A 27,698-nucleotide genomic window follows, 5' to 3' on the forward strand; every position below is an offset into this window, starting at 1 on the left:
CATGGATTTGCCCTCTAGACACACCCTGCTGGGAATGGCGAGACTATTTGCATAGGGTGGAAGCTGTATCAGTGAGCAAAGAAGGGTGGTGAGCCGTGAGAAGGGACGATGGGGGAGACCAAAAGGCAAAGGAAGATTAGCGAAAAGGATGATGGAGATAGTGACCCAGGCGGGCAATCCCTTTATTCTCGATAGCACTCACCCTGCACCCGGGAGCTGGGGACCGGGCAAGGGCTGGGGACAAGAGGGTGTCAGGGATTGGGCCACGTGCACAAGTGTGGATTGGATGGATGCATCTTTGCTTTTGGTCTCAGTTTAAGGAGAGTAACCTGCACCTTAGCTCTCACAGCTCCCATTCTGGTGAGGGTCCGAGGTCCTTCTGCATGTGGGGTGGGCCCTGGGAGTAGACTATTGCCTTGATGCCCCCTACACACTCCAGGGTAAAATGAGCACTGCTCACTTCTGTCCCACACCTCCAAGAGCCCCTGGAGAGACATATGCCCCCTTCTTCTCCCTGAAACGCATACAAGAAGGGCTCTGCCCCAAGTCCAAGCTACAGTTCTGCAGGAGCTTTTCGGGGTCTGGTGGACCTAAGTCAGGTCCCAGCAAGATGGGAAGCAGAAGCCCCACAGGGCCCACTCCTCCCTCTCCCAAGCCCTAGTCCGTATCCCCAGAGTCCCTCCTATGCCACAGTCCTCCCACTCCAGCCTGGATCAGCTTCCAGCCCTGCCCACAGCCTGCCGTCGGTCCAGGGCCAGCTGGAGGGCCTTCTTAATGGTCTCCACGTTGTTCAGAACATTGTATCGACTCAGGGCCACCAGCCGATCAAACTCCTCCGGCTCATAGGTGAAGTTCATCATGCCATAGGGGGTGTCTGGCCCATTGACGTCAAAGTCCCCAAAGGCCTTCTCCTCAGCTGTTTGTCGCTCCACACCTGTGGGTTGGAAATGAAGGAGAGACAAGGCTGGGGTGCTCTGTGGCTAGAAGCTGCCAGCCCAGGACCCCCCCCTCCTTGCCCTCAGACATCTGGCTGGTTCTTTGTGGGCCCTTCCTGGGCTCACATCTCTGCTCTCTTGCCCATCAGGGATAGCTGGGCCAGTGCCAATGCTGAGGTCCAGGAAGCAGAGGGCAGCAGTGGCCAGCTCGGGCCCTCCTGGGTGCTTTGCTACCTCGTCAAGGGGGTCCACTCTCAGAACTTCACCCCGTCACCACCCCAGGGCCCTGTGGACCAGACCCAGGCCCAGGGCTTCCCCTCACCTGGGGCCAAGTGTGTGCGGAAGGTACCGTTGACAAGGGGGAAGTGTAGCACAATGGGTGCACCGGGGTCCTCTGCCCTGGCAAACAGGTAGCACTCGCCAGGCTCCTCCAGGTCCTCAGGGAGCACCTCGATTCTGGGGAAGGGGATGCCGCGGTCCTGGCAGTACTTCTCTGTCATCTGTAAGACCTGGGCAGGGAGGGAAACTTCTGACCTGCCTGCCCCCTACCTGGACTCACAGGTCCAGTTTCCAAGGGCTGCTCTGCCTCCTACCAGCTGAGGGACTTCAAGCAGATGACATAACCCTTCTGAGCCACTTTCTTCATTTATAAAATAAAAATGAGAATAACTCTCTTGTGGGGTTGCTGTGCAGATTAACAATAATCACCAGTGTCCTCACTGTCGTTCTGCCCTGGAACTGGCCACTGCTTCCCTTCTCTGACCCTCCCTGCTCCCTCTGATAGGCTGTTTCAGTTTCACAAGGTTGCAACCGAATGATTATGAGGTCATGTTGGACCCAAGAGGAGGAGGAAGAGGAGACCAAAAAGGGAAGAGCTGGCCCAATAGCATGATCAGAACCTGCATCAGATGGTGAAACCTGTCCACCACCACACAGGGTTTGAGAGACCCGTGAGGGCACTCTGATGACTCTGTTGTTACCATAGTAACAAAGGGACAGCAGACCCAGACCCAGGCCCAGGCCCTGATGGGAGCAAGGAATGTTATCAGGAACAGGCAGGGTTCAGACAGGGGTCTTCTGTTCTCCAGGCCAGAAGACACCTGAGAACCCTCTTTGGATGCCTCTCCTGACTCCCACTCCCTCCCATAAACTCAGTGACCCTCTCCTCCAACCAGGGAGACCAGTGCCACTCACAGTGTGCATGAGGTGGCCCCTGCAGGTTAGAACCCATGCCCTCTGCCAAGGGCCATCCCCAAACACCCAGTCAGACCACCCTAACAGGGGATCCCCACCCCTTACCTCAAAAGGAGCATCCAGGGAGTAGTCAAAGGACACAATGAGGTCCACCTCTCTCTGCGGCAGCAGGATCAGCGGGAATGGAGAGTTGATGGCAAAGCCCCCATCCAACAGGCACAGGGAGTCCCGCATGGGAGTGAGCTGGTTGGGGAAGGCGTCTGGGTGTGTGTCTGCAGAGGGACAAATGCTTGTTTTTCTTAGCAGTCCTATTGCAAATGTCCTCTCTATGGAGATCTCTGCTTCTTCCCTGCTCTCTGACAGCCACTCTGGGGTCTCCCACCTCAGTCTCCACCCAGTACGGTCATCCCCCATCAGCCTCTGGACAGAAGGAGCCCACACCTCAATCCCGGTCAAAAGGCAGAGCTGGCCTGGCCGGGTGTGGCTCAGCGATTGAGCATCAACCTAGGATCCAGGAGATAGTGGTTTGATTCCAGGTCAGGGCACATGCTCAGGTTGTGGGCTTGATCCCCAGTTGGGGACGTGCAGGAGGAAGCCGATCAATGATGACTCTCTCATCACTGATGTTTCACCTCTCTCTCTCTCCCTCTCCCTTCCTCTCTCTGAAATCAATAAAGATAGATAGATGATAGATGATAGATGATAGATAGATAGATAGATAGATAGATAGATAGATAGATAGATGATAGATAGATAGATAGATGATAGATATGTAGATATGTAGATATGTAGATATGTAGATAGATATATATATAAAGGCAGAGCTGGCCTCAGTGAGCCAGAGGCACAGGCAGGAGGGCCCCACCTAGAGCAGCACCCACCTTTCCAGGCCACAAACTCCCTGCCAGCCACATAGTCCTTGTGCAGACAGAGGCCACGGGTGAAGTTAAAGTTCTCCGCAGAGGTGAAGCGGGAGGTGAATATGTCTAGCACAGCCTGAGAGAAGGGCCCCTGGGGGGTGAAGAGTCTCGTTCGCAGCCTCGTGGGGTCCTGAAGCCTCTGTTGGTTATCTAGAGAGAGTAGGGTGTGAAATATAGTGAGAAGTGGTGCCAGCCTTTGTCCAGTGGCCTTTATGGTTCAGGGGGGGCCCCTACTTCTCCTCCTGATACCCCTCCTCCTCCACCCCACCTCCCAGGCCTCTGACCATTGCTTCCCAGAACCCCTTTAAATGCCTTTTTTCTTTCATGTTTCCCATATTTTGAAAGTTGCCTATGACACTGCATTTATAAAATAATTTATTTCCCTCCTTTCTGAAAATAAAGTTGCATATACAATTTCCAATCAGAATTTCATCCATTAAACACTTACTGAGTGGCTGTTGCATGCTGGGCACTGTATTAAGCAGCAGGAATGCAAAGGTGACTGGGGCCTGGCCCTCAGGGCTCACACCCACTTAGGGGAGAGTCATATAGAAAGAGAAGGAATCCTAACAGTGTCCTCAGGTAGGGACAATGAGGGGGTGTGTATGCAGTCTTGCAGGGATGTTGGTGGTCATACCCACATCAGCCTGGAGGGATGGAGTGGAACAGAGACACTCCCTGACAAAATGATGGCTCAGCTGAATCTTAAGAGTTGAGTAAAAGTTACCCAGGGGAGAAAGGTGGGAAAGGAATCCCTTGAAGCAGGGAGCTCATGGGCCATTTAAGGAGCAGGCGGAAGAGGAGCCCTGAGGTGTGTGGACAGAATATCAACCAGATGCCCAATGGTCCTGGGCCGAGTTGACCTAATTGGAGCCCAAGCAGAGAACTCAAAGGTGTAGCCCAGTTATAAAGTACTCATAGTTCCCACTGTGTTTTCTCCGTGGGCCCGCCCTCAGCCCCACCCCCGCTGCCTCTGCAGAGAAGTTGGTCCCATAGGACTTCTCTGAACCCAGTGGGAGAGCCAGTCCTTCACCATCCTCCCCCTCATTCTCTATGCCTCTGCCAGGGCCCTATTGTTGGAAAGAAGAATGGGGGGTCAGGTCTGAACCCTCACCTGTGACTTTCACGCTGCCACGGTGCCAGTCCAGGAAGCCAAGGTTAAAGCCGGCGGTCTTCTGGAAGATCTCATCCAGGCTGGCTGCAAAGGCACTGCCCCACACACCTAAGGAGACAGGCACGGTCCAGGCCCTCACAACTCCTCCACCCATATCAGGGCCTGGCCCCATGCCTGCCCTGTACCCAGCGCTTCAGCTTAGACTCACCCTGCAGGTAGCAGATTCGGGGCTCTGGCCAGGGCTTCAGCAATCGCCCCATGAAGAACTCTGAGCCGAAGAGCTTGGTGGGAACATAAGCTCCATACTTGGGGAAGCCGACCTCGTGGGGGGTAAACTCGCACCACTCTGGGGACCCAGAGTAAAGGTAACATTGCCAGGGCTTCCCACCAGGACCCCAGTGTTTCCCTCTGGCCCTTGTGACTGAGCAAAAATCTCTGCCTTGCCAAGAGCAGAAGGCAGCAACCTCACTGTGCTCCAAGGCTCCGCCTGTATCCTGATAGCCTGGCCTTTTACACCCTCCAACCAACCGTCACCTCCACCTGCTTCCTATGTCTATACACCCAGGCACCTGCAAAGTCTTCCCCGCTGATGTTGGTGCGGACGTTGACACTGGCATAGATGGGATAAGGGTTCTGGCTCTGGCTGACTGCCTCCTGCTGGTCAGAGAGCTTGGCTGGGTTTTCCTGGGCAGGAAAGAAGGGAAACTGATTGGCTTTTCCCATCCCAATGGCCCGAGGCTAGTAACCTACAGAGTGTAGTGAGTCCACTAGAGGGAGTGGTTGCCAAGGCCAGTGCTCTAAGGGACAGGCTTTGGGCTGCCACAGAAGTAAGGCCACTGTGGGTTTTGTGCAATTCCAGGGGCATTAGGAACATCCTTCCCCCTTCTTTCCCATACAAGAAAACATATCGAAACCAAAGAAAGTTAGAGCGACACTTTTAAAGTAATAACTGAAAATCCAGTTTATTTTCTCTAAAGAGTAATAAAGCACTAGAAAACATGAATTCTTTTCTTAGAAATCAGAAACTGTCACCCAGCAAGATGGCGGTGTAGGTAACAGATGACCCACCGCCTCCCACAACCACATCAAAATTACAACTAAAATACAGAACCACCATCACTCAGAACCTCCTGAAATCTCGCTGAACAGAAGCCCTACAACCAGGGAACTGAAGCTAATGGAGTTCATCACCAGCAGAATGGTACTACGTGAAAAGTTGAAGGGTCTTCTTTAAGAAGAAGCTAATGAACAAAAGAACCTGACAAATGAAATAGATACAGAGACATTGACGCACGCAACAGACAGTCATATTTCAGAGGGAAGAGGGAAGGGGGCTGGAGGGTGGGAAGAGATTAACCAAAGAAGTTATATGCATATATGCATAACCCATGGACACAGTCAATGACGGGGTGAAGGCCTGAGGAGGGGGTGGGAGCGAGGTGGAGGGGGTCAACTGGGGGGGGGGGGGAATGGGACACCTGTAATACTTTCAACAATAAAAATAGATTTAAAAAAAAGAAGTTAGAAACCACTTGTGATATACATCCACAACTGATAGCCACACACCGGTGGGCCAGGCCCCCGTGGCTGAGACCCTCACTCAGCTCTGAATCTCTCATTTTCCAGGGCATTCTGGGCTTGCAGTTCTACAAGGAACCACCAGATGGTATAAGTCATGGCCTCATGGCCAGTAGGTGAGAAGGGTGTTCTGCCTCAGCTGCAGATTGGAATCACTCGGAACACTTTCGAAACACACTTGTGCTAGCACTGGACCACAGACCAATCAAAATCAGTGTCTCTAGAAGCAGGGCTCAGGCATGGGGATGTTTTTAAAAAGTGGCACAGGTGATTCTAATATGCAGACAGACCTGAGAACTGCAGACCAGCCTCTCCCTCCCCAGGGGTTAGGAGCCAGGAAAGATGAAGGGGTGTCAGCCCCCAGGAATCTCACCCTTTGCCCCCAGGGAGCTCAGACCTAAGGGATAGCTTTGTAAATCTCAGATATTAGCTTAGCAGCTAAGGCAGAATTAGCTGGAGGGGCAGAGCTGGAAAGGAGGCCAGTTTATTTGTTACCTACTCTTCTCTTACCTCCTGGTACAGGAAATACTCCATGATGAGGCCCCAGAGGTCAATAAGGGAAACGCTGTGATTGCCGCTTTCCAGGTTCTTCAGTTCCTCGGCATAGTATTGTAGGCGCTCCGTGGACACTGCCCCCTTCTTGCTGCTGCAGACCCGAGCCTGGGCTCGCTCAGTGGGGCCCTGCAAGGCCACCTGGGACCAAGTTGGGTCCATGTAGAGTGTGGAGATGCACCTGGGCATGGAGGAAATTTGAGGTAGTTAGGGACAGGAGAGCACAGCAAAGGGAGAAGGGGATGCAGGTGTCTGTGAGTGACACCTCCCCGATCACTCATACCCACTGCCCTGCATCACCCACTTGGGGTCCCTAGGAACTCAGTCCCTTCCTGCCCCTCCTAACCCCCTTGGAGGCAGCCTCCCCCCACCCCAGGGACTCCACCAGATCACCAGGTCACACCCTGCCCCTTCAGAGCTCTCCTTTACTCTGTACTCTGCCCCTACCTCACTTACCAGGTAGACCCAGACACCCCACCCAGGTAGGTCACAGTGTCCAGGAGACGGAGCTCCTGCAGCCCCGCTAGGCTGCCGTACAGGGAAGACATGGCGCGGGTTCCACCTCCAGAGCCCAGCACAGCCACCACAGGCACCTGGGAACAGCAACAATCAAGATAACAACACATACTGCCACTGTCATTTACATAGCACTGCCTATAATGTCAGACATTGATCTGAGAGACTTACATGGGTTATCTCACTGAGTCCTCAGCAACCCAATGAGATCCTCATTTTACAGATGAGGGAGCTGAGGCACAGGAAGGTTAGATATGTGCCCGCAATCATACAGTTAGTAAGTGATGGGCTAGCAGTCCAAACAGTATGACCCAGAGATGGCTCTTAACCATGACACCAAGAGAGGATGTACCTGCAAGATATACTGGGTTCACCCAAAACAGCTAAAGCATGGTTTCTCAGTCTAGGCACCACTGATAATTGTGGACCAGGTAATTCTTTGTTGTGAGGAGATGTACTGTGTGTTGTAGGATGTTTAGCAGCATCCCTGGCCTCTACCCAGTAGATGCCAGTATCATCCCTCTCCCCTCCCCCCGTCGTGACAATAAAACATGTCTCTAGACATTGTCAAATGTCCCCTGGGTAGGGTGGGAGGAGTTGAAATTGCCCCCAGTTGAGACCCACTAAGCTAAAGTGACAAAAACCATGAAGCAGCCTGGACCTGTCCCAACATGAGAGGTGTCTGTGGGATCAGATTAGAAGTTTTTTGGTTGTTCAGCTTTTCCACGAAGGTTTCTCTCATTTCACCCCAGATTTTTGGTTCCTTTCCCTGTCCTCCTTTATTCTTCTGTCTTTAAAAAAATGCTTCCAGCAAGGACATCACCCCTTCAGAGAACTGGAGGAGACAGAGCTCTCTTTCCCTTCCACCTACAGGATGGAGATGAGCAGAGAGCAGGCATTACCCAAACGAACAGTCTAGTCTTGCTCAGCTTGTCAGCCCTGGGCACAGGCTCATCTCCTGAGTTCACTTGCAGCCAGGAAAAAAGCCATCAACTTGTTCCTGATTTACCACAGGTCTCGCCCTCAGCGCCGCCTTTCCTCCTGTCTACTGCTATGAACTGAATTGTGTTCCTGCCCTCCCACCCCCAGTTCAAATGTTGAAGCCCAATGTGATTACTGAGGAGAGAATAATATTAGGGGAAAATTAATGAGGTCTCTTCTCAGATTCACTGCTCAATTATTCACAGAACCTGAAGCTTGAGGAAAAACAATAAATATATCCTTGACATTTAAACTTTTAATCTTTCCTAAAACTCTTCAGTCCTGTGTTAGACATTACAGAGATTATAATCAGTATATTATGCGTCAGTGCATGGACTCCAGTCAGACGTGAGATCTCCTCAAAGACAACTTCTTTGTGACTAGACTGCCTGGCACCCCACTTGACCACCTGAAATCTATTATCATAATTACTGATACTAGTTCATTCATGGTAACGGACCGATCAAATAGCTAAGAATGCAAGGCCCCTTTCTCTCTTGTGATCCAGTTACATCATAAAAACAAATGATTTTTCTTTTTTCCTCAGGACATTTCCAGTTTTATTCCTAGTTATGTTTCCAGTTTCTAAGATGCTTGAATAAATCTCTGTCATTTATTTCTAGCCAGAGCCTTCTCTTTTTTATTACATGCAACACTGTATTTGGAGAAAGGGCCTATAAGGAGGTGATATAGGTTATGTGAGGTCATAAGGATGGGGCCCCAGTCAAATAGGACTGGTGTCCTTGTAAGACAGGTGGGAAACGCCCAGCCTGAGGGCTGTATACGGCCTGCAAAATCATTTCGTCTGGGCCTGCCAAGGCAACCTTAGGTGGGACTCAAAATTTAATAAATCTAGTTTTTTCATAGCTAATTTTTTAAAAAATCCTCACCCAAGGATATTTTTTCCATTGCTCTTCAGAAAGAGTGGCAGGGAGAGAGAGAGAGAGAGAGAGAGAAACACTGATGTGAGAGAGACACATCAATTGGTCACCTCCTGCATGTGCCCCGACGGGGGCAGGGAGTCGAGCCTGCAACTGAGGTACATGCCTATGGCCGGAAGCGAACCCGGGACCTTTTAGTCCGTGGGCTGATGCTCTAACCACTGAGCAAAACTGGCAGGGCTTCACAGTTGACCATTTTGTATGGCCCAAGAATGATTTTATACATATCCAAATGGCCCTGGCAGAAAAGAGGTTCCCTACCCCTGTTGTAAGAGGAAGAGATGGAGACCTCCATCCCCGGCACATGCACGGAGGAAAGGCCATGTGAGGACGTAGCAAGAAGGTGGCCATCTACAAGTCAGGAAGAAAGGCATCACCAGAAACCAATCCTGACGGCACCTTGATCTTGAACTTCCAGCCTCCAGGTGAGAAAATAAATGTTTGTTGTTTAAGCCCCCCATTCTGTGGTGTTCTGCTATGGCAGCCCAAGCTGACTAATTCACCTCCCTTGGCCAGGGCTGTTCAGATCTCACTGCATATGGGGTCCTGACTCTTCCAATCAGCTCAGGTGACAGGCCTGCCCCCTTCCTCCTCTGCTCCCCATGCTTCCTCTAGGCTTCCTGTCACGTTTTAGCCACACAGTCCTCTCAAGGAAAGAGACTGGATTTGGTTCTCGTGACACTGGGGTCTCCTCCATTCCATACCTGGCCACTGTCGGGAGACTGGCTCAATCCCAACACCTGCTGCAGGGCCTTGGATACGATCTGCTTCCTCTTGTCCAGAAACTCTCGTTCCCCGTCACAGAGGTCAAAGCCAAGGCGCAAGTCAAGGTCCCCAGATCTGCCTCAGGTGGGGTGGGGTTGGGATACTGGATGACTGCTCAGTGGAAGAGAGCCTTGGGCGAAGCCAAGTTTTCACAGGAGCACACCCACACTCCATGGGACCCCTCAGAAAGATCCCACTAGAATCAGACACACCCACCCCTTGCCCCCAAGCTGAGCAGAGAAGGCAGGAGAGCTCCCACACGTCCAGCCCAGCCCAAGAGCCTTCCTCACCTCATTTCTGCCTTTACATTCAGAGACACCTCCTGGCCCTGAAAGAGACAACGGCTGTCCCTAAGCACACAGGGTGGGATTCTGCCACCTGCAGCCCCTGTTGCTCTGGTAACTCTGCCCCAGATGTGGACCATGGCTGAGCTCCTGGCTGGTCTGATCTTTACCCCCTCTCAGACCCCTCCCCCAGACCTTTTGTGGTGGTCACAAAGCAGGACACTCAGGCAGAGCCTTACCTTCCCCACAGCCACCAAGCGCTGTTCCTCCTGACCTAGGGCCAGGGAGGAGAGCAGGATGCCCCCCTCACCCAGATTGTTGGTCTGAGCCTCCAGCTCAGCACTCGGGTCGCTCTGCAGAGAAGAAAACACCATGGAGCCCCCAGAGTGAAGGACACGTGCCAGGATGGCAGCTCTGGAGTCCGGCTCGAGCACCACTGACTCAGTCCTACTCTTCCAGGCTCTGGGCTCACTCACCTGCAGGATCGTGAGCTTCTCTCCAACCTCCATGAGCAGCCTAGAGCGAAGGACTGGATTCACGTGGAAGGCAAAGGTGTCTGGGGGGTAGCCCTCCAAGGGAGGCTGCAGGGGCAAGAGCTGTGCTTTCTCGTAGGCCCCAGGCACTGCCAGACGAACTTGCCTAGAGCCTGGGAGCGGAGGGTCATAGTAAGTGAGTGAGAGCAGGGATGTGTGTGTGTGTGTCATGATGGAAAAAGGGTTTTCTTCCCCTTGGAAACACCAACTCCTCACCCTTCTCACTCTCTGGCACTGTGACCCATAGCAAAGGCATCATGAAAGACACTTGGGGTTCTATAACGCACCTGGTCAGAACTGGGAACCTGGGTGAGGGTGGGAAACACACAATGCCTGGGAGAGTGGTAAAGGCAGGGAGGGAAAGGGCCCCCTGCCCAGAGCTAGTGGGCTGATGATTTTGAGATTATTATATTAAGAATATAAAACATAATTTTACAAAAATTGTATTATAATTATCATACATTAATTAATACATTAATCACCAGTTTTCAACTGGTAGTTCCCCTATCTCTTGCCCCCATTCAACCTCTGTGCTCATCACCTTGGGGGAGGTTTGTAGCGAGGCTGCAATTTTCTCAGTCCTTTGTTTCCAACGTGTAAGATCTTGGGAGAACACAGATGGCTTGCAGAGGAGGTAAAAGAAAGAAGTGGGTTTCTGGGCATAGAGAGAATTGGTGGCTTGGAGAAGGAGTGGGGAGAAGCAGGGGATGGCCAGCCCAGGCTAGAAGGTGAGGCTGGGCTGGGAGGAGAAGAGAGGCCTTGGCCCAGGAGCAGCAGGGCTGCCCTGTTCCTAGCAGCATTCTGGGGAGGAGGCAAGACCCTAGAGAGAAATGGCTGAGCATGACACCCAGGCAGAGGGGACCCCAGGCAGACTCATAAAGGAGCCCCAGACCCCAAATGCCCCAGGAGCAGAGGTCCGAATGGAATTCCTCTCCCTGCACACACCTCCTTGGCATTAAATGAGACCTAGAGACTTGACATGACCCAGGAGGGAGGGAATTAGAGAAAATAAGAAAAGTATATTCTTTCACACCATGCTTTATGTACTGAGATTGATATGTACGTGGTGTTCATAGTGAGAAACAGCAGAATTGGTGGCAGAGAGAGCAGATGCCCTGGAATGTCGCCAACCTGTGTTTGGTCCTGGCTCCACCACTCCCTGGCTCTGTGACCTTAAGCAAGGTCCTTCTCTGAGCCTCAGTCTCATGAATTAAAAGAGGATAATGATTATACCTACTTTACAGGGTTATTAAGAGGATTAAACAATAAACACATATCAAATGATTTAGCACAGTGTCTGCCACTCATAAGTGCTCGATGTTACCTGGGCGGGACCCATCATGTAGACTGACTTGCAGCCTCTCAGCATTGGAGGGACCTTAGCTGTCATGCAGCCTCTGCTCTCCTCCCCATCAGGCCCTCCTCCTGAGTGGCAGCCCTCTGAGGCAGATGCTTGGGTGGGCTCAACGCTTCACCTCTGGATTTCTCACTCTTTACCATGTGACTTCACTTCTTCTCACTGAGAGGCTGACTAAATTCCCTGCCCTCCATCTTAGGGTCAGCCTGAGGACCTGTTTTGACAACGTAATATTAGCGGCTGTGATGGGACCAAAGGCTTGAAAAGCACTTGCTCATTTGGGCTTGCTCTCTTGTGCCTCTGCCCCAAGAGCATGCCCAGGCTAGCCCACTTGTCACAGAAGATGGATGAGAGCCACATGGTACAGAGCCAGGTCACACCCGCCAAGCCCAGCCCAGCCCAGATCAGCCCAGCCCCCGCTAACCACCAGATGTGTGAATGAAATGCATGCTTCCTGCTACACGCCTCTGAGATTTGGAGGTGTTTTTATATAGAGTAGTTGGACTGATACAACCGCTATGCTTGAATACTTCCAGGGACAAAAATTCACTACTTCCAGAGGCAATTGTTTCATCCTTGTCAGCTTTAATCAGTGAAAAATTAAAAACTTTCTGCCCAGACTCACCTTCTTGAAATCAGCAGCCCTTCAACCCCCCAGGAGAGAGGGGAAAACCCAATGCCACTGGCCAGACTCACCATACTTTGGATGTAGAGCTGTCTCGTCTCCCCCTAGGGTGCCCTGGATTTTCAGACAGGGCTGAGCCTAAGGAAAGCAGAAGCCTATGAGAGCCAGACAGTTACAGGGCCCGAACCAGGAGGGAGAGAAGGGAAAAGGGAGAGATATCTTGGGCAGTGTCCAGATAGCAATCTTCCCAGCCTGTGCCTTATAGGCAGGGGTCTTCTGTAGCAGCCCCCACTCCTAGGACTCAGAGGAAGTGGCCCCTGGTGGGAATGGGGGAGGAGGGAAGGGCCTCTAATCCTGGCTCCTTCAGAAATCTCAGAAGCCAGGGTTCCAAGTGAGTAATGTGCTGTGCACAAGTAGAAGACTGGTTTTAGACTGTTCACTCAGTCAGGAGGCAGTGTCCTTCCCCCTTATCACTGGAGATGCCTACCCAGCACACCTCCACTCTGAGGAGGGTTGAGTGGCCTTCAGAGAGGCAAGTAGGTGTGACAGGTTCGATTGTGGGCTCCTCAATGCCCCCCAGCCCTGTGCAGCCCCAAGCTAGGATCTCCCCTACTTACCACCAGGACACCATTGGTGATGACTTCAGATGCAGGCACCTGGCTGCAAAGGATGGTGGATTCATTGGATATCTGGGCCCCTTAAGGTGGCTGTTACTATAATAATGTTACCAAAGCAGTTGGAAGAGCCTGGGGAACATGGCAGGGTTTGGGGATAGGGGTGGGTGTTGGCCAACACTCAGATGGGCCTCAAGACCAGGACATTCCCTCTCAGGTCAGGCCAGCACAGGACCCGGTGACTGAAGCTGGGAGCTGTCCATGATTTCAGAGTAAATGGGGGGACATGGGCTCTTCTTGGACTCACCTCTTCTCCAGAACAAATTCCACCTGTAGCTCTTGTGAATCCTAATGGAGGAGCAAAGAAGCACCAGTTTTCAAAGAGCTCCAAAAACCTCAGGGATCGTCCCTACCCTCAGCCCTGCTCAGCCAGTCCAGGGACTAGGAGAGGAAACTTGCTGTGGCTTCTCTGGGCACAGGAAGGGCAGTGGCATCTCCATGAGAAGCTTCATCCATTGAACACTATGTAAGGACACTGTTCTAGACACTGAGGGTTCAGCAATGATCAAGACAAAGTGCTCTGCCCTCAAGGAGTTCGTATGTTGATTCTGCTCAAGAGGAATTATTTGAGGGACCCCTTGGTAGGATCAGTGGTGCAGGATGGAGGCCTGGTCTGTGCTGATTGTGAGTCCCCTCCCCCGTGCCCTGTGCCAGGCATCCTCTACCTGAGCTCAGCTCATTGCCGGCACAGATGAGGCAGCTCACCTGTTGGTTGAGTAGGAAAGTGTGTTTGTGGGGTTGGCCAGGCTTGAGGCTCTTCAGGTCAAACAGCAGCAGGGAGAGTTCATTGCTGCCCAGGATGTCCTTGTCATAGAGGGTGAGCTCCAGGACATTCTGGAGACAGGACAGGCAGGAAATGGGAGCCTGAGGCAGGGCAGGCACCTTAAAGGAGCCCTTTCCCCCTGCCACTTGTTGGCTCTCACCTTCACAGCACCATGGATCTGGTAGTGGAAGGTCTCATTCCACTCAGGGTCACTGCAGTTGTCTATCACTCTTGTCTGGGCATGGCTGGGAGATGCTGTGGGCAGCCACAGTTGCACATAGCAGTCAGCTTTGGACACTGCGGGTAGGATGGGAAAGGAATCCTGGCTTCAAGTTCTTATTGCTGAAAAGGTTGCCTGGAGGAGGCTGGGGCAGGAGGGGAAGGAGCAGAGCCAGGAGGAGGCTCCCATGTGGCATGGTGGGGTGAGGAGATGGATGGTGAGCCCTCATCTTCAACTCCATCTCCACCAGTCACACCTCCCATTCAACTGAATGGAAATCCTACAGTGGCCAGTTGAAAAGATCACATGGCAGCACAGACCACTGAGTAATTAATTCCCAGAAAGGACATGATTCAGGTGACAAACTCCCCTCCCAGTGTGAGCGTTGGCATGGGGAGTTCTGGTGACAGCAGGTGTCACACTCTCTCCCAGGCTGTCACCACTCTACCTGCTACACTCAGGAAGGAGCTGGGGTCTGCACAGTGCTCCCCTGCACCCCCAGATCCTGCCTGCCAGCTCTGGGCCTGAGGCCTGGACTCCCTCACCTCCTTCCACAGTCAGCGCCAGCCCCTCTGCCCCACTCCAAACGCACACACGCACTTCAGGCCAGCCCCTGCCGAGCTCTGCAGCGGCCGCGGGGAAAGGAAAGGGAGAAAGGGTGGAATTGAGGGTCACTCACACAGGTCTTTGCCCTGGATATTCCTGGCCCTCAGCACCTTCACCTGGAGGTCATAGTATGGGTGGGTTTCCCGCTGAAACAACAAAACTTGGGGGACTCAGTTCCAGGAAGCCAGATGTGGGGCCTAATCTCCCTGCCATGACGCCCAGTTCTGGTTTCCCTCCTCCCATCACTGAGCAGCAGCCTGGCCCAGGATCTCTGATGTTTCTGTGCTGTTGCTGTGCCTGGGACCTGGGAAGTCTTGGCAGAGAAGGCGTTGGAAGTTCAGCATGTTCGTAACAAGGCTGGACCTTGGAATCAGTCAGACTGGCTTCAAATCTAAGCTCCACCATGGACTAGCTGGATGGCCTTGGGCAAGTTACATGATTTCTGTATGGTTCAGGTTTCCCATCTATGTGGGGTTATGATGATAATCTGATAGGGTATGGTGAGTTTTCAATAAGATGTCGTGTAAAGTGCTTGATACATGTAACCATTTTTACTAATTATGGATATCATGCACCACAGACCTGCACTCCCCTCAGACCACAGTGCCACAGCAGCAGCTGGAGAGGTGAAGTGAGGTGCTTAGGAGATTAAATATTAGAAGAGAAAGTTGTGATCGGCCCCACCCATTAGCTCCCTGACAAAGGTTGGATGGCCTAGGAGGCTGAGGGCAGGTGAAGGGAAACCAAGAGTCACCCAGTTTGTACTGGTCAGATGAGTTGCTATGGAGACTGCAGGTTGGGCCCAGGAGAGGTAACAACAGACTGCAGCAACTCATGGGAGTGAGACTATCTCCTTAAAACCCAACAGCCGGATTAGGGCATTCTGGGCAAAACCCAGTCAGCTGCAAGCGCTACAGGACCTAGCCCTCCATTCCTAATTATATTCAAGAGCCAAGGTCTTGGCCAACCTTTCTAATTCAAACTCCCCCAGGCTGTCTGGAGCAAATTGGTCCCACCCCAGATCAAAACCCAATCCCCTGGCTGGCCTCAGTCTTCACAGGGGACACATTCCTAGGACCCCTCCAGTCCATATTTCTCAGGGAAGAGCAGGTACTTTACCCGGCAGTGACTCCATTCAGGTGCCCTCTTCTCTCTCTTTCGCAGCAACACTACCCCCAGTAGGGGCAGCCCCTTGCTTGTCAGCCACTGTGGCCAGAGCGCCCAGTGCATGGCCAGGCAGCCCACTTTCCAGCAAGAAGCCGTCTTCTTTCCAGAGCCACCCCCCTCACTTCTGGATACAATCACTGCTAGCTCAGGTCTAACAGGTAGTGCTGGGGTGGGGAGGGTGGAGCTGGCTGCTCTGTTGCAGACTCAGGGCCCTGTGGGCCTGGAGGTGGGGTTTGACAGACTCCAGGAAGTGACTGGAACCCAATTTCCTCGGGCAGGAGGCACTCTGGTTCCCATCCCCAGCCCTGGTTATCATTGGGCTGCTTATGTAAAATAGATACCTGAGCCTCACCCTCCATATGATTTGATTTGGTGAGGGCAACAGCAGCCAGGAGGTGCTGCATCAGGGGCCCAGTCTCCTCCAGCTATAAAAAAAACAAACCCAATACCTTTCAAGTCCCACCTTCCCCAGTGCGGAAGCAGCATGGAAATCTCTGATTCAGCGTTTGACTTGGACTCAAACGTGTTTCTAATCTCTCCTGGCCTCCCTCATTTGTTCTCCAAAGAGAGGCTGCTCTGTGCAGAACCTGTGCAACACCTTAGAGCTGCAGATAAGGAGAGCCGATACATATTCTGAAGACATTCACAACCTCATGACTCCCTGCAGCTTCTGCCCAGGCTCTCTTCCTGGATCAGTGGAAATACCTGGATGGTCCAGGTATAGAGGAAGGGATATGGCCAAGTGGTATTGATGCCAGACACAAGGGGTCCAAGGCTACCTATCACCACTTGAGCCAAATTAAGCAGTGACAGGGTTGAATCATATGTGAGCGTTTATTCCAATAATGTCCCCCAAATGGGAGAGCAGTCGGTCACCCTGGAAATTCTGCTCTGACTCCCCCTTGCCAGTTGGTTGATTATATACCAGTGAGGGAAAAGATAACTACCTGAAGCTGTGAGCTACAGGTGTAAGAGAGAAAGGGCAGGGGAGGGAAGGGGAGGGTCTGCAGTCCGGCCGTCAGGAGCTCAAAATCCAATAACCAGGGGGCTAATCTTCTCTGATGTTACGAACAGCTCAGCCCACTCCTGGGACCAGAGAATGGTCAGCGTTCCTGAGGCAAACTCCTGGATGGGGTCAGGGTGTGGGCACAGCAACCAAATCAAAGCGTATTCTGTCATTGGTCTGTTCTCAAAACGTGTTTCTTTTCTAAGTAATGGGCCCACCGAGGCATCTTATCTTTTCACAGCCTTGTTTAAGCCTCCAGTTTCCCAGGGTCAGTAAGAAAACTTCTTATCTATAGTTAGTAAGGTGAATGATTATTAAACAACTGTGGCTCTGTTCTTATTACATGCCCTTCCCCATCTCGCTATCAACAAGGGCAGGTAAAAAGCAGGTCTGCCAGTCCTTAAGCTACTAGAGATAAAGATTTTCACATCCTCCGTTGACCAATATAAGCCTTAGGCTGCAGGGGGTATGCGATGTCCCCTTTTCTGTGAACCACGGCCATCTAGGCAGCCAAGACAAGGTACAGTCTCCAGTAGAAAGCATCTCTGGATCAGTGAGCTGTTGGAAGATACATTTTTGTTCCTCAACCAAGACCTAGTCATCTCCACTCCCCTCCCCAAGGTTGGAGGTGGAGACTGAAAAAAACAAACGTCTAAAAAAACAGGTGATTCAACTTCAAAACAAACCCTGCTGGCAAGTTCTGACCAGAAACTCCCAGAACAAAGAGCATATGACCTTGGCCAGGCCCCAAGGGGAGGGTCTGTTTCTACTCAATATGGAGCGTGAAGCCAGGACCTGTGCTGGGGTCTCAGGAATGCTAGGGCCCAACCTCCTTGGAGGCCTGTACCCACAGCATGTAGGAGACCCCACGATCCACAGAGGAGCCTGAGGGAGGGTGTGAAGCGAGCTGGCCTGGCATACAGACAGCCTGGGTGATTTGAGTGCTTTCTGGGCTGTGCCACACTCTCCTGGAAGTCATCTGCCCATGCCTCAATAAAGGTATGCCTTAGCTCCAGATGTTTTTCATTCCCTGAGAAAGCTCACGAGGGCCACAGGAGGCTTAAGAGGGGGAATAAAGGACCAAATGATCTTTTCAGAGCTGGCCAAAGTGGACCAACATTTCTCCCCTTCTCAAACATCACTGGGTCAATCCAACCAATTCCATAGCTTCTGTGACCCTCCCAGTTATTACGAGCTGCAAGAAGAGGCACAAAGCCTTGGGATTAGCTCCAGTTCCAGTGTGTCCAGCAGGAATTCGTGATGCTGGAAACATCCTCTATCTGTGCTGTTGATACATCAGCCACTCTGCAGTGCTGGACGGCACAGATCGAGGCACACAGAACAGATGGGTTACACTGATCTTTGTTCACGGTCACTAATGGGCTTACTCTTCTCAACTCTTAGCTAAATTATGATCCTCATTATTTTCATCAAACTCCACAGGAAGGGGGAAAAAGGAGACCCAAACAGGCTTGGTTTGTTACTTTATGATGTTTATTACGCAAGGCCTTCATCAGTCCTCACTACAGAGCTTTCAGCTCCAGCCTTCTCCACACCCCACAGAGGACAAAGACAGTCTAGGGAAGGAAGACCAGAATTTGGGAGAACTGGGTCCTTTATGTGTTCCAGAGGCGGGAAACACACTCTTCGTTCTGTTGCTTCAAGCAGATGTGCCACACAGGAGTGGGAATGGAAGATATAAACACAGCAGGCCAGGAAGGCAGGGCTCACGTGGTGGGGCAGGGTGAGGGCTGCCTGCCGATCTCACTGCTGCTCGTGGAGGAAGCTTGGTCTTCACTGACGCAAAAGGCCAAGGGCAGCACTGCTTCTTGTGGGTGGGTGTGGCCAGTTGGGACGGTGGCTCTTGAGAAGTGCTCCTCGATCTCCAAAACCTAAGCAGAGAGTCCCTCTCTCTCTGAACGTGTTGCCTGCACTCATTGTCCCTTCAGACCCTCCACAGAGCACATGCCTAGAAGCCTAGTGTATAACTCTAGCAAGTCAGCCTATAGCACAGGCCTCAAACAGCAGTGCTGAAGTTTAAAAAGGATCACAGCACGTCAAGGACAGGCCACTAACGGGTCAGTGTGGGGCACTGTCACTCACCCTACTACCATTAAGGAACTGAGGAAAGAAGTCTGCAGAACCCTGGGGAAGACAGGAAGCAGGGCCTCTCTCCCCACGTGTCCTCTGTTGCAGTGAGAGACACTCATATGTGCCTCTAGGGTGCCATGTGGAAGCCAGGGCCTCCCACACACAAGTGCTCAGAGGATCTGGCGGTGACATACTTTATAAACCCAGATGCTGCCACTCCTGCCGCCTGCAGCACTCCTGCTGCCCTGAGCACTTCACAAGTATGCCTTACACCACATCACTGTAAGCCCCTAATCTGGCCATTCCTGTGTGTACCAGTCATCCACTACCTATGATATCCCAGTGCAGCCCTGCAACCTCTGCAAAACCAAGCTGGAGAGCACCCACCAGGCCATGCTGTAAGTGGGTGACACTGGCTGGAAAGAGAGAGGCGGCCCAAGCACAAAGTGCTTATTCACAGAGACTAAACCAACCTGCCTGGGCGGCTGGTGGGTGAACGGGGAGCAGGAGCCTCTGCAGATAGCAGCCTAAGAGGTCATACGCCCAGTGCAGTGCTGTCCATTCTTAGAGCTATGGCCACACTCACCCTGAGGAGAGGTGCACACGGCCCTTCCTAGGCCAAGAATGGTGCTCTCCTAAGCTTCCAGGCAGAGAAGCATGCAGTCCAAGGGGGATCTATTTACAAGATACCTGACAGTCAGTTATTAATTAACCCTAGAAAATACGACTTCCTCTTGTTTTTCACTTTGCCTGGCTTAAATATTAGTTATTCCCAGTGTCAGGAAAATGGGGAAGGAGGCCTGAGTAGAGCAGTGAGGAGAAAGATACAGGAAGAAAATAGTGGGAAAGAAAAGGACACTCAAAAATAGAGGCGAGTGGGGAGGCTTGGGGGGGGGGGAGCACGCAGGTCACGGTGACCACGGAGAAAAGACTGTCACTATCTAGGAACAAGTGTTTGGCCTTTGCAGCCAAAGGAGCTCTGGTTCTGCTCTCTTCTCAGACTTGGTCAGCCATGCTGAGGTATCCCTGCGAAGCCCTGCATATGACTTGATAGAAAACTGAACAAACCACCCTGGGGTTACAAAAGCTGGAGGCAGTTTCCTTATTCAGGTGACTGGTATGCGAAGGCAAGACAGTGACCGTCACCGCCTCCTCCAGTCTCAGCAGGTGTTAAATTCTCTGGGACTGCCTGCAACACAATGGTATATAAAGTATAACTAATCTCTTTTTCTATTAAAAAGCTGGTAACACCAGACCACAAGTCTGATTATTTCAGAGATGTTCCAGGGCGCAAGGTAGCCATCAGTGTCCAAATGGGGAGACACCTGGTGGTGGCAGCAGCCCCCGATCCTAAGGCTGGTGCCTGTTTCCCTCTCTGGGACGGCCAAGCTGTCCATCTGCTGAGTCCTGCGCACGCTGAGCTCAGGTGTCCGCCGGGTTTACCTCTTTGGAACAGAAGTAGTGCACGACCACTCCATTGGGGTATCTCGCAAATGCGCTGCAGGGAAGACAGATGACTTGGGAGTGAGGACTGCCTATCCGACTGCTTCTTACCCAGGAAGGCACCTTACCCGGGAGTCATCCTGGCAGCAGCCCACCCCCACCACAAAGAGCAGCCTGCCCCCAGGGTCTCTGGATTTACGTAGCCATCATCTCTGTCCAATAACCAAACACAGGATGAGGCCCACGAAGTTCGAGTGCACGGGGATATTTAAGTCATCAACGTGAAACACAGGCAGATGGGGCCGTGTGCCAGCCTGGCCTAGCACCGGCTTACGAGAGCCAATGATGCTCCTCAGAGCAAGTCTCAGGCTAGTTCTAACGCAGGGCAGAGTTAGGTCTTTCTAAAGAAAAGAATTCTTCCATGTAAGAAAGAGGGCAAATCACTCTCCTTTGAGGGAAAGGGGATCGACTAGAGTATATGCCTTAAAACAGTATGGTCCTGGCTCACTCAAATCATGACGCAGCAGGTTAAAAAAATCTTTTTTCTTCCTTCAAAGGTGCTTCCTTCAAAGATAAGGACTTTCTCCCCACATACAACTCTCACATACCCACTGGCTACATCACAATTTCTAGCTGCTAGAGAGGAAGGACTTCATGGGCAAGAAATCAACAGCCCTATGCCATACATTTCAGGTTTTTAAATTCTCAAAGCCCACCCCCAAGAGCCAGGACTGCCCTCTCTGGCCTCAAGAGCTAAACGTGCCCAGACAGTGAGGAGCTGTGCTTTTCCCCCGGGTTAGAGGGCAGAGCTCCATCCTGAGCATGACCCGCCCCAAAGCAGACCCTGCAGAGGTGCAGAGCAGGCTCACCTGTTCCCAATCTTCTTCTTACACACCATGCACACCTTCTCCTCCGTGATGATGCACTTCACCTGCTGGTGTAAAATCCGCTCTTCCTGGACCTGGGGGGGCAGAGAGATTGGGGGAGGAGTCCATTGTCTGGCCTGGGCCACTAGGTTCCTCTAATTGAAACACTTGCAACTAAATGTCAAGTTGGTTAAAGGTGTTAAACAGGGGTCTGCTTTGTCTAAGGAATATGTATGTAGTAACTGTCTTACACTAAAAAGCACTAGCCCACCCTAGGGTGTGCAAAGCTCATACCCGCAGGAACTCTGCATGCAGAAGGTTCTTGAGCACCTGATTGAACCGTTTCTTTTGTGCATTTTCTTCCAAGACTTTTTCCAGAAAGATGCGTATATCATTAATTTGAGTGTTTGCTGGCAGAAGGTTGAGGGCCTGGGGATGGGAACAGAGTGCGGCGGGACAGGAGACTGAGGAAATGGCTGAAGCCACAGAGCTGGAGAACCCCAGGCCCTTTCTCCATCCCCTCTTGCCATTCAGTGCTCCCTGCGAGCGCCCTCCATCCCCGAGAAGGGCAGACCTTGGTGGTGTCCAATTTGCTGTGGTGCAGCTCGAGGACCTGCAGGGCAGCCTGGAGGTTGGCTTGTGGCTCCAGCAATTCCAGCTTGATGGGCCCCAGGCAGTGAACACTGGGAGGTGACAGGTACATACGGAGCAGGGACAGATACACCTGTCTCACACAGGTACAAGGCACACAGGTAAGGCTGGCGGCAACCCCTCCAGAACACCCAGCTAAGAGGGTTTGTCTACAGTAACAGCTGTCATGGAGCACTTATAGCTCATCTTTCTTACCTTTACAGATTTTGGTCAAACGGTCTAATGAAGGTATAAAAAATTAAGGATTGTGGTTTCCCTGAGAGAAAAAGCTAAATGCCTTGTTAACCACTGTCAAAATGCCAACGCTGCAAAACGACTCTAAGCGCTACCTCACTTCCTTTGGCGTTGAAGGCTGAGACCCTGTCACGTTCTGGCAGGTAAGGATTAAGCCAAGGTGAGATCTGCATTTCCTACTGGTACCAGTACCACAGGGTTTCTCCACCCAGCACTCAACATTTTGGGCCAGATAATTCTTCGCTGGGCTGTCCTGTATATTGTTTAGCAGCAGTTCTGGCCTCTACCTCCGAGATTCCACCCCCCTCCCCAGTCATGCCTATAAAAGATGTCCCCGGACATTGACAAATCCATGTGCAATCTCGACAGAGCACATCTATGCACTTTGTCAAGGACCATTAGATGTTCTTTCTCAATAGGCTGACCACACTGTTTATAATACAAGTGAGGACTCTTCCGAGAGTAAAGGGGTGAGGGCGCCACTCATAATCACAGGGAGGACAACAGACATAAGCCAGAACTATGCCATGCAAACCAGGACATATGGCCACCCTGCCTCTTCCTTAAGATGCACAAGCAAATTCAGTCAGTGCACAGACCCATGTCCTGTCTTCTATTAGCCCTTCACATTAGTGTCACCTGTGGCCAAACCAGAGGAGGTTAGGAAGACTAAGAGGGACCGTGGACCAGGGTCACTACTTACATCTTTGTAGCCATCTTTGTTTTGGTCATAATGCTTGTGGCAGTACCTGCAAGGGAGAAAATGCTTAGACAAGGCCAGAGGGGCCACATCTAGAGAAAGGTCATCGGTGCTGCCTGCACGAGCAGCCTAATGACAGCCAAAATCAGAGGCCAGCACAGAAGGTGACTCTCCCCCCTGTGGCAGCGCGGCGGGGTGGTGGCTTCCTTAGTCTCTCACGCCTCTCTTCTCTCTGGGGGGGCCTGCTTTCAGACCCCAGGGGAAATAGGATGACAGGGTCAACGTACTCCTCAGCCATCTTTGTATCCTTCAGAATGTGGACATAGATGAAGAGAGCTTGTTCATGTTTCCCCATGCGCCCCAGCAGAAGAGCACGTTCTTCTAAGAGGCCTGTGGGGGAGAAGGAATATAAGTAACCATCACCACCACTATGCAAGCACAAGGCCAGGGGCTAGGCTATTACGGAAATGGATACTGGAGCAATATAAACTGGGAGAAAATATTTTTATTACTTGGAATTTATGCAAGGAGAAAATTACTAAAATTTTATAAAGGGAGAGGGAGCTATTTTAGGAGGAACTTTATCCCATCTTTTTGTGACCATTTACGAATGGGGCAAGATCACCCATTCAACAGTCAAGTGCAGAGTAAGCACCTACTGCATGCCAGGCACCTCAAATCAGGGAAACAAACACCTGGTCTCTGTTCTCACTGTGCTTACACATCAGACAGATATGTGTCTTTTTCATACAAATTATGCCAGATTACAAAGATTGGTAAAGCAAGTGGCCAAGGACATGTGCTGAAGCAATAAATAGGTTTCAACCTGGCTATCAATTAGCATGTGGCCCAAAGAGTCTCCTCTCGGTCACAGTACAAAAGTGAGTCCTTAGAGGGGACAGAGCAGGAGCACTCACCTAAACACATGGTTTTTCCCAGGCCCAACTTTTTAGAGGCTTGGGGAGCTGGAAAAAGGAAAGGTCAATTTCTGCATTACCGTCAGCTGAAATGGCTTCTGGACCCAATCCCAACACTTACCATCAAAAGGAAAATCACAGATGAGCCGGCCTGGGTCATAGTAGCTGGAAATTTCCAAGAACATAAGGAGCTTCCGTCGATATTCTCCCAGCTCGCCCTCTTCCTCTCCAGCAGGAACTGGAGTTTTGCCTTTAAGGGAAACAAAGTTCAACCTGAAAGGATGCTGTTGGGCAGCAATGTGGGTTGTCAAGAAAAATGAGGGTGGTGAGGTTCAATGATGTCAACCATGATCATCAGAAAGGGTCTTCAGAAGAAAAAAAATAAAAATAAAAATAAAAATAAAAGGGCCTCCAGAGTGGTTTCCAGTTGGCCTTCTCCCAAACATCAGCTTAAGGTTTAAAAAAAAAAAAAAAAAAGCTGCCTAGAGAAGCACTCTGTTAAGCAAACCTGTTTCTTATCTTGAAGACAGATTGTTCCTTCCCTTTCCCCCAGGGGAGACGCCAAGAGATTCTTAGAGATGCCCAGATCCAGACGAGCTGCTGAGTCTCACGTTCTGGGTCACTTAGCTGCCCTGGCTCCTCTGAGGAACTTACTGCTCACCTGGGACCCACAGAGAGTCTGCTTCCCCATGTCACACACAGCACCCTCGGGTCCCAGCTTGCCTCTAAGGCCAGGGGTCACATGACTGTCTATGAGAACTGGTACCTGCAGGGAAGGCCAGGAGGTACTCCTTCATCAGACCTTGCACCTTCTCACAGTACAGCTGGATCAGGCAGTTGTGGAACCGGGAGCCCGTCTCCTCCCAAACGTGGATGACATGTTCCTGAAGCGAGACGTAGATCTGCTTGGTCCCCTCAACACTGTGACCCAGCCCAGTCACCCTCACGGTTTTAAGGCCCAACAGGTCCCATCCAGACTGTCTCCTAATTAAGCTGCAAAGGCTACCAAGGAACAGCTCTTCTAAAACCATTGGGAAATTTCGCAATACAACCCAGCCACATCGGGAATTCTTGATTTCTGATCTACCCTCCTTCATCAATTGTCTCATAATCCTCCAAATTGGCCCATGTAATTAAGGTTAAATATTTGCATTCTGGTACTTAAAACCGATTTGGTTGTCCTGTGGCCACAGCTGAGTTAGGTTGTACAAATGTGGCACTGAAATGTTTTCCTCAGCATCCTTCTCTTATTCCTCTGTACTTTACCAAGGTTTACAAAGTATCGGCAAAGAGTGCCACTTCCAGCTTGGCCACTGGACTCTCTTTTTCAGAGCATGTTGAAACGACTCTTTTCCTTACATTCCTACCAGTCCCCATGTGACCAAACCCCAATCTGAATTGCCTGATAACTGACCCAGGAGGCCCTGGATCCTGGGTTTGAAGCTTTTTAGTTCAGACCAAACAATATCTTACCAGATAAGGAATAGCCAGACCCTTAAAATTCTCTACCAGGAAGCCGAGCACTCGGTCTCGGGGCAGAGACTCCACCTCCAGGAGGTCTTCAGTGAAGATCTGTTAAAACAAACCCGCGTTCCAGCAGCAGAACCATCTGACTGCAATGCTGCCAAACGCACAGCATGCAGTGGACAGACTTCTGGGGGGAAGGGAAAGGGCGTGCAGGGTTTCTGTAGCCAGTTAGGGTGTGACAGACTGGGGCGCAGGTCTCCTGACACCTGTGCAAGACTCTTTCCACTACACCACACTGTCTCTCACATTTCCCAGTCTACTCTTTTGAACACCAGAGAAACTGCATGAATCCTTCCTCTATCTCCATCCATCCCTCTCCTGAGTGGAATCAGGCCCAACTGTGGCACCAGGTGAATCTAAGGACCTCTCATGACCTACCTTCAGGCCGTCCTCGGGGAAGTCTCTCAGCACCCACACTGAGTAGGAAAAAATCAAATGCAGGTTTTCTGTGCCTGGAGGAAAAATAAGACTTGGCTGCAGATGAAGCCTATCCTGCCCACAGGACTAGGAAGGCAGGTACCAAGGTCAGCCCAGGATTTATTTTCTAGAGTCATTCAGGGCTGCTTGGCCCCACTGGGCTGGCTATATTCTAAGGAGCTGTCATGGGTCCACCACTGGGGGACTTTTACCCCAGCTAGCGGAACAAGGAAGGAGGGGACTGACCAGCCACATCACAGATGGAGGCGATCAGGTTTGTCTGACTACAATTCCTTCCCGACTCCCTTTCAAAAGCAGGACTCACCCAGATGTTGCAGATATTGCACCGTCCTCTCATGGCCTTTCAGAGGCGAGTTTGCTTTCTTGGACTGGTCCACCAGCACCTGTAGGGCTGGCCAAGAAGCCCAAGAACAAGGTCACGAGCCTCCTCCAGAAGGCCTATCCCCACAGATGCATCACACCTCAGCTCCCCTCCCCGCGTCCGGGCACCTTTCTCGTGGAGCCCTTTCTTCTCATACAGGATTATCAGCTCACTGTATTTGTGAGCCTTCTTCAGCACGTGCTCACTCTCTTCGATGTGGCAGTGATTGTTCTCCAGGCGCAGCAAGGGGGCTACCAGGGCCACGTTCGTCTGCAGAGGAAGCAGGACTTCAGCAGAGAGTGCTTCCTGGGGAGCCCCGCCCCTACCCAGCCAAGGCCTGCTTCAGGCTAAAAGGCCAGGGATTTAACAAAAGCAAGAGACAGCAAACCACCCCTTTTCAGGACTATAGGCAGTGGCTTTTATAGCATTTATGAGCTTTCACACGTTTTAATGGTATTGGGGGGCAGGGGAGGGAGGGGATATTTCCTGTGAGGAAATACTGTTCACATTGGATCACTAACCCCAATCTTACCAGAGAAGACCAGCCCACTGTAAGACTCTGGCCAATATCTTGACTTAAACTCTTAATTCCAAGAAGCTCACAGGCATCAGGCAAAGACTAGGTGGTTCCCATAATTAAAGATTTCACTCTTGCTAACAGCAGGCACCCCAAAGTGGCCCTTTTCCCATTTAGGCAGACTGGGGGATTGTGGGTATCCAAGTGCTCAGAGAACTCACGTGGAGGTAGCACTTGAGCAGGGTGGTGTCGATGATCTGCAACAGCTTCTTCTTGGACTTGATGGTGGGAGTGCCTTCCATGAGTGGGGAAGTGCTGGACTGGTGATCAGCATCATTCAGCTTCTTTACCAACTGGCTCCGTTTCTGCAAAGGCCAAAAATGTGGGACCAAGGCCAAGACTAATCTTCCTTTATCACTTGATCTGCCTCCAGGTATAGTTTCAAATACCTCCATATCAGCTCGTGCCTATCCACACCCTGATCTCACATCGGCACGCAATATTTTGGGAAGTTTAAATATTTAATGGTCCTTGAAAACTTAAGTTTATATTTATGATGTATAGCTCAATTTTACATTAATAATTGTTACAATTCTACTCAGGTGACATTTGAAAAAACACAGTCATTTGGTTGCAGGAAATAACATTTAAAAAATTAAAATGACAGTTTGCCCACCCAGGCTTCTAAGTGTTCATTTATGGAATGCTTGAAGCACTGCAGAATGCCCTGGGTTCCCTGCCGTAAAGAAGCATGTATTAGAACTCCCAAGTAATTCCTCCATACACCTCTCTCTCATACCTACCTGTGTCAGGTAGTCAATCAGAGCTAAGTGAGCCTTCTCCAGTTCAGCCCCAGAGAGTGCAGGCAGGGGGTTAGGATATTGCAGCTGCTTCCTGTAGTCTGTGGGCAGCAGGTCCGGGTACAGGCCCATCACATGGGTAGGATCTATATGGAAGGTAAACATGAAAGAAGCACAGCAATTTAATGATAAAATAAAACAAGTTCCAGACTGGTTTTTTAAAAAGAATGACAAGTTCATAAAGACTCAGTGAGCTACACACTTATAATTTGAGCACCATTTATATATATATTTCACTAAAACACTACAAAAATGGCATGTTTCTATATCCCAAGACACAGACACACAAACATATGCATAATTAGAAATGAAAATTTATTCTCTAAAAGCACAGGAGAAAACAATTTCCAAGGAAAAACTGA

General features: G+C 51.1%; 2 protein-coding genes across 5 annotated transcripts in view; both read right to left on the minus strand.

The window, feature by feature from the left end:
- Window positions 1–264: 264 nt before the first annotated feature.
- PLA2G4F (phospholipase A2 group IVF) lies at window positions 265–15,788 on the minus strand (the record flags this gene model as incomplete). Its single annotated transcript, XM_081153742.1, has 20 exons — window positions 265–934; window positions 1,258–1,444; window positions 2,235–2,401; window positions 3,011–3,199; window positions 4,158–4,271; window positions 4,372–4,509; window positions 4,733–4,847; window positions 6,252–6,474; window positions 6,750–6,886; window positions 9,436–9,571; window positions 9,787–9,824; window positions 10,020–10,133; window positions 10,257–10,426; window positions 12,367–12,433; window positions 12,913–12,955; window positions 13,217–13,257; window positions 13,675–13,803; window positions 13,893–14,029; window positions 14,632–14,704; window positions 15,678–15,788. The coding sequence occupies 20 exons, from the start codon at window positions 15,786–15,788 to the stop codon at window positions 714–716; spliced, it is 2,550 nt and encodes an 849-aa protein (XP_081009868.1). The 3' UTR covers window positions 265–713.
- Window positions 15,789–18,196: 2,408 nt separating this feature from the next.
- The window catches only part of VPS39 (VPS39 subunit of HOPS complex), a 39,151-nt gene continuing 29,649 nt past the window's right edge, over window positions 18,197–27,698 (minus strand). For 2 of the 4 annotated variants that reach the window (XM_081153681.1, XM_081153684.1), the window contains 14 exons: window positions 27,280–27,422; window positions 26,698–26,841; window positions 26,088–26,229; window positions 25,903–25,989; window positions 25,539–25,612; window positions 25,107–25,205; window positions 24,400–24,517; window positions 23,755–23,883; window positions 23,004–23,106; window positions 22,720–22,765; window positions 21,706–21,855; window positions 21,426–21,560; window positions 21,135–21,226; window positions 18,197–20,320 (listed from right to left, as the gene is read on the minus strand). In XM_081153681.1, coding sequence (XP_081009807.1) covers window positions 20,245–20,320; window positions 21,135–21,226; window positions 21,426–21,560; window positions 21,706–21,855; window positions 22,720–22,765; window positions 23,004–23,106; window positions 23,755–23,883; window positions 24,400–24,517; window positions 25,107–25,205; window positions 25,539–25,612; window positions 25,903–25,989; window positions 26,088–26,229; window positions 26,698–26,841; window positions 27,280–27,422 — 1,538 coding nt within the window. In that variant the 3' untranslated portion in view covers window positions 18,197–20,244. The remainder of the gene's footprint in view (window positions 20,321–21,134; window positions 21,227–21,425; window positions 21,561–21,705; window positions 21,856–22,719; window positions 22,766–23,003; window positions 23,107–23,754; window positions 23,884–24,399; window positions 24,518–25,106; window positions 25,206–25,538; window positions 25,613–25,902; window positions 25,990–26,087; window positions 26,230–26,697; window positions 26,842–27,279; window positions 27,423–27,698) is intronic. The other 2 variants (XM_081153682.1, XM_081153683.1) reach the window with 2 other exon arrangements.

Source organism: Miniopterus schreibersii (genome assembly GCF_964146895.1).
Source record: "Miniopterus schreibersii genome assembly, chromosome: 1".
Lineage (NCBI taxonomy): Eukaryota > Metazoa > Chordata > Mammalia > Chiroptera > Miniopteridae > Miniopterus > Miniopterus schreibersii.